Genomic DNA, 9,043 nt, shown 5'->3' with positions numbered 1-9,043 from the left:
TGTATAATATCTCTGACCATACGAGTAAATGGAGATTTACTTACTAAAAAATTTGTAGATTTTTGATAAAATCTTATCTCTTTTAAAACAATCGATCTAGGTTTCTTTGTAGTCTTCTTAGCACTTTGACTAGCTGTTATGTTTGGTTTTCTAATACTAAAAGACCTTCTTTCTTTTGTTTTCTGCTCTTTTTGTCCAGGTTTTTTTTGTGTACCCTTTTTCGCTTTTCCCTTACTGTTAGTGTTTGTCATAGCAGTTCTGGCCATTTTGTGAGGGGTTATGAAAAATAATAAACTAATAGAAAAGGAGGGAATATTTTTACAAATAATAGTTGTATGCAAATATTTAAATAGAATTATAATATAATCTTATATATATTTCTGAGGTATAATACCACAATTTAAAAATTTTTAATTTTATGAACTTTCTAGAATTTTATTTTTGTATAATAAAATTACCAAAAATAAGGATCACAAAAATTATATGATAAATTATTTTAATAGCAATAAAAAAATATGGTTACCAATAAGGGACTATGAATTAAAAGTTAATTATAAACTTATTTTAAAACGGGTCAGTTTCCTCGACCTATCCTCATTTTTAGATTTAAACTAATACTAAAGCATGTAAAACATAAATTTTGCAAATGTAAGTTTTTAATCATGTAAATTTTCGTTATTTTAATACTAAATTTGAAACCCTCAAAAGAAATAATGATTATAAGTATAAATAACATTTTTATTTGCTTTCTTCCTGCATCGGTCAGAAAATTATTAAAATAAAATATTTTTGTTCCTTGACAATATGTATTTAAATTGCTTTGGTTAAGTCTTATTTTTAAGTATGATTTTGGGTCTTTAAAATATCAGGTTCTAATGTTATCATATGTAATTCATTAAATAATGGTGTTATAAATAATCATAATATTTTTTTTTAATTCATTTTTTATTGTTAATTTTGACTTTAATTCTAAAGCTGATAAAGTACAGAATTTCTAATATTATTAGTTAAATTCAAATATTTGGGATTTTATCTAAAAATTTATTATAAATAGCTAACGATTTTAAAAAGAGTAGAAAAAAATAATTAGTTAAAAAAACTTTTAATTTTGATATTTATATTGAATATTACTTAAAAATAAATTACTACCAGCTATCTCAAGCAAATGCATTTTCTTTAATCTAAAATTATATATTGAAATAGATAAACGGCAATTTGTAAACTATATTTTAAAGTTCTTAGCAAATATTAAACTTAACAAAGTACATATTTAAAATGACATAAATAATATTTAATAATAAAATTTTTTGTCTTTGTAATTTAAATTGTTAAAGCAAAGTTGCTTACGATTAACTCTTTATTATAAACAAGAAGTAAAAAAGAATGATAATTGTAAGGTACAAAGCAAATATGTAATTGACAAAAACTTACAAACCTAATAGTAATAACGAATACCAATTAACGTATGCACAGGGTATGTTCTCGTTTGTAAAATAATTTTCTAAAATTTTTTTATTGTTTAAATTCTTTGTATCAAATTGTTCTTAATTGTATTTATTTTAGTAATCCTAATCGTTGGAAGCTATTCCTTCTTTTAAGTCTTCTCTTATTAAAAATCAAACATTGTAGTAGTAGTCTATTGGTTACTATAGACTGATCTAAAGCTAAGTTTCAAAAAACAATTTAATCAATAAACATGTTTTCTTTAGATGTCTACACAAAAAATATTATTTTTCCCTATTATCAATACTAATTAACTATATATAAGGCACGGGGATTATTTTTTACAAAAAATAAATTCAAGAAAATTTTAAAAAACAAATTTTTTTTTATGTGGAGCATGCTTTTTAATTTTTTAAAAAACAAAAACATCATAAATATAGTACATTTTTAAAACAGCTTATATGTACAAGTTTATAGATTAATATTTCACTTTCTGATATAACTTTGCTACCTACTTATTAAGGTCATTTCATTTTAGATTGATAACCATATTTTTAGTTTATAAATTAACAAAAGGTTATTATCGTTGGGTGAAAGCAATGTTTATATTTAAAAAATTATTCAAAAGCGTTTCTTATCAAGCCTATCAAGTGTAACATCTATGACAATGTGCAACTAATATTTATCTATTCCTAAAATTATAAAAAGTAAACACCCCAAATTTTATATTTTTATTTTTATTTTTTTAACAAAATATAAGTTATTGCTAAACATTAATTCAACATAAATTGTCTTTAATTAAAAAGTATTATTTATAGTTAATATTTTGAAACGCATAAATAAGATGAACCAAACACCTGTTTTATATCAAAAGAAGATATGGTTAACCTTTTTTATATGTACTTATCTTAACATAAGTAATTGCACGTCTAAATTTATACAAATAATTCTTACGCATTTTTTTATCTAATCTTTGTATTTATAAATATTTGTACACTAATCTTAATTTTTTTAACTAAAATAGAAAGGTAATTTTTTGAATTTACTCTTTAGGGCGGCAGACTGTAAATTATATTAAATTAAGATAGACATATTTACAACTTTACATCTTCTGATTATTATTTATTTAGGACAAAGCTAGTAATTAATTGTTTATTAACTTAGTTGAAGTAGAAATGTCTGTATTTATTTCAGATTTTATTTATTAAATATAAAGAATGGTTATAAATTTATATAACACTTTTAAAAACGCAAAATTAAATTTTAAAAACGTTCAAATATTTTTTTGATAAAAATAGAGGATCGATAAAAAAAAGGCTATTAATGGTTAATGCATTTAAAAAAATCAAGTTTTTTCATTTCATTTTCAAATTGTAATTCTTTTTTATACTAAGCAAAAAAACAAGACTTTTATTGAGATTTTTATAAATTATTCTTAACTACACATGCATTAGATTGCGTTGTAAATAATCATAGACAAAATTTATTGAATTCATTAACTACGTCTAAAATTTCTTTAAAAGCATAAATTAGTAAACATATGAAACACTAAACATAGTAAATTACAAATTAAAAATTTTGGATTTATCAATATTTGTTTATCCTAGAAGAAATAAAATTATTAAGCTCTATATCCTTGTTGAATACTTTTTAGAGTAATAATAATATGCCAAATATTTTTAAAGCTTTTATAGAATTCTATTAATAAGTCCTTTATACGTGTATCGTGAATTGATATCATCATAATTTTATTTTTTTGTAAAAAGGAGTTTTTACTTTTTTTCTTCTGTGGAGATTATATTCTAAACACTAGAACTTTTTCTTATTATGTATTTAGTAGTTTTAAATTTAATTTATCAATTATTTTATTATTTATAGAATTTTTATCAAATGCATTGTATTATATAAATGACAGAAAAATATTGTTTTATATTGTAATTGTTAATTTAAATCATTTTTTTGTCTTTTTAGCCGTTAAAAATGTTGGCGCTACTTCATCTTTCCATCCCCCTCCGAATAACTACGTACAAAATTTTTTAAAGTGAACGTAGTTATTCGGAGGGGGGGTGGAAAGATGAAGTAAAGGTAAAAAAAGAATTATTTTTTAACCCCTTTATGGAAAATCTAAAAGAGAAAATTTTATGTTTTAAATATAACGAAGCACTTTTTCTGGAAAATACTAAGGCAATAGATTTTTTTTTTAAAATTTAATATTGTAAAAAATGAAATAAATTGTATGAGGTGTGATGGAAGAATGAGGATTATGGTGGCTGCCACGTATATAGACGGGTATGCTTACAGATGCTCTTCTAAGGCATGCAGATCAAAGGCAAGCCTAAAGAAGGGGTCTAAAATGGCCAGCCTGAATATAGAATTGTAAAAATTCTTAGGGGAATGTATTGCTGGGTATATGATTATGCCCTAGCACAGGCCATTGATTTCTGCGATTGTTCGGAGAACACTTACACTAAAATCAAAGACTGATCTCGCAAGTAATATCCAAACAAGAGCCAGAAATGGTTAAAATAGGTGGAGAAGGCATTGGGGTGCAGTTTGACGAAACTGCTATCTGTAATGGGGAGTTAATACCTAACCCATCTAGTACCATAGACAACAAACCTAACATACAATGGTTAGTGGGTGGTGTAGAAGAGGGAAACTGTAAGAATTTTGTTCTAAAGCTTGTTCCTAACAGGAAGGTTCCGACTATACTAGACATGTTCAAAGAACATGTTGCACCCGGATCTATCATTGTTACCGATGGTTACCCATCTTACCCTAGGACTGTTATTGAATTTGGATCTTGCCATGAAGCGGTAAACCACTCTGTTGGGTTTGTTAATGCTCAAGGAGCACATACTAACCAAATTGAAAACCTGTGATCACATATTAAGCATGCCTATCGAAAACGTGGCAGTATTAGTAAAAACCGAACAAATTTATTTTTATATGGATGGCAATGGGGAAACGAAACGTCCAAAACAGCGATAACAAGACGCTTAGGACTGCATTATATAGACTATTAAAAATGTTTAGATTTTAATTTTTTGTAGCCAATAATTTCTTTTGAAAAACAAGGGGGGTGGAAAGATGAAGTAGCGCCGTCAAATTTATTTTTGTCTATTTTTAACTATGGCATTGTTTCCACAAATTTTATTAAACTTATTTAAATACAACACTAATCCTCCATGTGCTCAAAATTTATTGCAGATTTTAAAGATTTAAGATCTATGAACTTCTGCAATAATATATTAAAAGTATTCTAAATCCACAATCTATAAAATTTATTAATATAATAATTGGGAGCGCCAAGTGTTCAAAAATTATTCTTTTGTAGTAGGCGAATCTATACTTTCATGAAAAGGAAGAACAGACAAATCCATTCTTTTACTTCAACTTACATGTGTCTTAACAACATTTATAACATTTTCAATTGTTACAATAATTTATGACATTATTTGTTATTCATTGGTACCCCTCCTCCTCTTTAAGTTTTATCATTTAAAGGCTTAAAAAATTTGCGTTTTGGTATCATTAAAAAACGCTGAAAAGGCCACTTATTTCTTTATTATTATTAAATCCTCAACAATTGCTATTTAATAAATTTTATTTTGCAGGCAAATTTTATGTAAAAGTGTGGTAGAATTGCCATATGTCGATTATTTAAATTAATTTAATATAAAAATCTATTTTTATTTTATATCATCGGAATTACAGAAGAATAAGAAAATAATTTAAAAAAATTGGTTTACAGTATTTACAGGTGCTGTAATACTACAAGAAGATTTTTGGAATGATTAAATTGTTTCAAATTGGTATATAAGCTTTACAAAAATTTTAGTTTACATTTTATATTTTTAATCATTTAAATAATCTTTGAATTTAAAATTACTATATTTATTATTTATTAGCTAATTCCAACAGCTTATTTTTATTTAAAATATAAATATCTTTTAATTTATAGTATCTCAATGCAGCATTAAATTATTTTCTTTTAGATACAAATTGTCAATCATAAGTCTTATAATAACTGTGTAAAACTACGGATTTGTTTTTGTACATGATATTTATTTTTATGAATTTGTCTATTCGATTTAATCCGTTTTAATATATTAAAAAAAATTAAAAAAACGTATTAATTAATTTAATTAATAAAACAAACTACTGCATTAATATTGTTTTTTATTTAATTAAGTATTAATTGTGTGAATATTAATGATATCTACTAAAATATAAAATTACGGGTAATCATTTGTATATGACAATGTTTTTAATTTAAAATGCAAATATAAATCATCTTTATATTTCTTTATAAAAATATAATATCGTAGAAATATTTACTATATAATAATTTTGCGTTGTTTCTTAATTAAATACACTTATTAAAAGTTTCATGGTTGGATTTTTACATTTGTTATAAACAGAAATAAACAATATTATATATAAAAATAAAGATTATTTATATTTCGTATGATAAAATAATTTTAAATACCATTTCAGAAATAAAAAAAATTTAACCCACAAAATGTTTTTTTACGTTTTATTGATTAGTACAACAAATTTTTTAGATTCTCATTTAAATTACTTAAACAACCAAATTTACAGGAGTGTTTACAATTTTGTAGGCACAGAAGAAAGTATACAACAAAATACAATATTTGAAAATTTATTGTGTACTGACAAAACAAAGAAAAAAAATGAAGTAGAGACAGAATGTAATCAAAGAATTAGTAAGTTTCCTTTAGATAGTGGTTGTATGTATGAACAACGTGACCAACATATTTATGAAACAGGTAATTTTTTTACAATGCCTAATAAAGATAATAAAGAGCTATTTCAAATCACAAACCCCGCAATTCTTTTTGGTCAGGATTACTTAACGAACAGTAGTGCAAATACAATATTTAAAAATAAAGCTAAAAGCAATCTCCAGTACTGCAATGACGTTTTAAGTGCTACAGACTTTTCAGATACTAAAATCTTTGAAAAAGAATTGTCAACGATAAATAGCGATAGCTTTTCTACACAAGCTGGATCGTGTTTTAATATTAATTTACATAAGCAAATGGAAAATATATCAGCTGTGCAAGAAAATAAATTTCTAGCAAATCAATTAAAAGCTGGTTGCATTGATAATTACATAGAACCTAACAATCAGAAATATGAATATATGGTTTTTGAAAATGAATTGTATAAGGAAATTGAAAGATATATTAATTTAGTTGATTCTGATTTTATACATTGTAATATTGATAAATATGCTGACGTTTACAATAAAAAATATAGCGAAGATAGTAACTCCAATGTTATAAATTTTTTTAATGGCAGCGATTTAATTATAAATAATAAAAAAGAGCAAGAAAAAGGAAATGCAGATTTTGCTGCAGATCATAAACCTTCTAAAAGCTTGACTTCTGAAAATTCAAATATCGAGATTTCTGATATTTTAAAAAAAAATAAAAAAGAGTTACAAGCACTTAAAGATAAGTTTTATTTAAATATAAGAAAACGATCATATAGGGATCATATTGACTGTCACTTAAATAAAAATTCTAAATATTGTATTATTCGTCGTAGGATATATACATATTGTATATGGTTTAAAACTTTTGAAAGCGAAATTGTTAAAATTTTTATGGGTAATCTTAATTCTTATTTTTCGTCTGCAAATACTAAAAATCTTTTTTTTGACTCAGTTGAACTTCTTAGAGAAATTGCACAGTTTTTTATTGACATTAAAGACCATTTTTATCTACAACAATACAATCAGTGTGATATAATAAGTAATGTAACATTAGCTGAAAATATAATCAAAGAAATGGTATTAAATTTTAATTATGAAAAGATTGATGATTTTATGAAGCAAACTATTAAAAAAATAAAAAAAAATTCATGTTCTTCTTCTAAAAAAGTCACGAAGGAGGATTATTTGCACGTTTTATGCAACATTGAAAGATTTAAAAAAAAATTTAAGCTCTATGCAGTAAATATTACAATGTTGAAAGAGTTTTTTGAAGTAAATTTTAATAAATAAACTATACTATTTTCGTTTCAATTTTGTAAAATAATTGTTGGCTTCTTTCTTCAACGTATTTAAAATTTAAAATGTATTAATATATATTAAAAATAATGTTTAGTAACATAAATTAACATAGTAAAGACTATTTATGATTATAAATCTACTTAAAGTTAAACCAGGATAATATGTCAAACAATTTCGATTATTTGTGACCATAATTTAGAAGATATCTGTATATTGACGTATTAAAAATAAAACTTATTATTTTCATATGTATATAATAACAAACAACATTGTATTATAAAATTAATTGTCGGTCTTAATTTTTTTAAAATCTTCAATTTTAGATATTTTATAAACTTAACTGCTGAGATCGAAAAAAAGAAAATTTTTTGATATTAATTGGTTGTATATTTTAATTTTAATAAATTTTTGATATTTATTTAAGTACATAGTGATTTTTAAAAACAATACGGATATCACGTATTTTACAGGAACTGTTCCATTCTTAAAATAATACTCTAAAATGTTTTTAAATATAGGTTCTTGATGGCCTTCTCTATTATATTTAAATGATTTATTTTTCTTATTATAATTTTTGTTGGTACAATTCATACAGGTTGCCTTTCCTTAGAGTAAGGGTAAATTTTATTTAAATAATTTAAATTCTTAAAATGTGGAAGATTCTACAAGATATAATTAAAATACTTTTAATCGTTATAAAGCCTCTTAATCCCAAACTTTCAAGTTTTTAAGTAATTACATCGAGAATTATTTTCTGGGTGGGTTCATTCAAGCTTAATAAGGGACTAGACGAAGTAGAGCAATAAGGTCTCGTAGACTCCATTCTACAGGATTCTGAGTACACTGGCCAAAACTGGTGGAAAACGAGTGGTCAACGCAGTCCATAAAAATGCCAGCCTGAAGATTTGTAAGTGTATGAGAATGCATAAAAATAGCGATAATGATAGTAGAGGCCTTTGATGCTATTACGATGGTGTCTCTCCTCGGGTTATTCAAATCATACCAGATAATTATATCTGCTGTGAGCCACTCTGGACAGGGTATGAATATAATCGATAGCAGTTTTCCAACAGCCAAGGTCCAATAAATACAGCGAAGCTTTCTGCACCGGCAAGTTTAAAAAGGTGAAAGTTTAGATAAATAAAAGTCTTACAGCATCAGTTGGACAAGAACCACAATCCCAAGTCTCTACGATTTCTATGCAAGGTTTCTCCAACCCTCTTGCACTGTAAAAAAAAAATTAAATACCTTATTTACTAACATGTACGTAGATATTAAAATTTTTAACTTAAAAAAACACTTTTATATTACAAATAGAAATATTACAATATATTTTTTTAATCAACAATTTTTATGTATTTAATCAATAATTTTCATTATAAATTATTTGTTAAACTTATTCTTAACATCATCAAGAAATGTATTAATAGTATCACATGTCTTGTTAAACAAAGGACACAAAATATCATCTATACCAATAACTTCTTTTATAAATTTTATTTGTGTATTTTGTATTTCTATAATTTTAATAATCTTTTTTAAATTATCTTCATTGAT

The 9,043-nt window shown here is 24.3% G+C and overlaps 6 protein-coding genes across 6 annotated transcripts; 3 read left to right on the top strand and 3 right to left on the bottom strand.

Annotated features, from left to right (window-relative positions):
* On the bottom strand, positions 1–266 carry AAJ76_1220008778 (histone H3-like protein; the record flags this gene model as incomplete). The annotated part of the gene is made up of 1 exon (XM_024473898.1): positions 1–266. A coding segment is annotated over one exon (266 nt), but the record flags the coding sequence as incomplete, so codon positions are not given.
* A 1,483-nt stretch (positions 267–1,749) lies between these two features.
* AAJ76_1220007169 (hypothetical protein) lies at positions 1,750–1,875 on the bottom strand (the record flags this gene model as incomplete). The annotated part of the gene is made up of 1 exon (XM_024473897.1): positions 1,750–1,875. The coding sequence occupies one exon, from the start codon at positions 1,873–1,875 to the stop codon at positions 1,750–1,752; it is 126 nt and encodes a 41-aa protein (XP_024329823.1).
* Positions 1,876–3,679: 1,804 nt separating this feature from the next.
* AAJ76_1220005364 (hypothetical protein) lies at positions 3,680–3,823 on the top strand (the record flags this gene model as incomplete). Its single annotated transcript, XM_024473896.1, has 1 exon — positions 3,680–3,823. The coding sequence occupies one exon, from the start codon at positions 3,680–3,682 to the stop codon at positions 3,821–3,823; it is 144 nt and encodes a 47-aa protein (XP_024329822.1).
* Positions 3,824–3,959: 136 nt separating this feature from the next.
* On the top strand, positions 3,960–4,325 carry AAJ76_1220005084 (putative transposase-like protein; the record flags this gene model as incomplete). Its single annotated transcript, XM_024473895.1, has 1 exon — positions 3,960–4,325. One exon carries the CDS (start codon positions 3,960–3,962, stop codon positions 4,323–4,325), a length of 366 nt encoding a protein of 121 aa, XP_024329821.1.
* Positions 4,326–5,968: 1,643 nt separating this feature from the next.
* Positions 5,969–7,477, top strand: AAJ76_1220003075 (hypothetical protein; the record flags this gene model as incomplete). Its single annotated transcript, XM_024473894.1, has 1 exon — positions 5,969–7,477. The coding sequence occupies one exon, from the start codon at positions 5,969–5,971 to the stop codon at positions 7,475–7,477; it is 1,509 nt and encodes a 502-aa protein (XP_024329820.1).
* Positions 7,478–8,869: 1,392 nt separating this feature from the next.
* AAJ76_1220001 (hypothetical protein) lies at positions 8,870–9,043 on the bottom strand (the record flags this gene model as incomplete). The annotated part of the gene is made up of 1 exon (XM_024473893.1): positions 8,870–9,043. A coding segment is annotated over one exon (174 nt), but the record flags the coding sequence as incomplete, so codon positions are not given.

The sequence above is a fragment of the Vairimorpha ceranae genome, assembly GCF_000988165.1.
Source record: "Vairimorpha ceranae strain PA08 1199 chromosome Unknown NODE_122, whole genome shotgun sequence".
NCBI classification, from domain to species: Eukaryota; Fungi; Microsporidia; family Nosematidae; genus Vairimorpha; species Vairimorpha ceranae.
This window is presented reverse-complemented; position numbering and strand designations above follow the sequence as displayed.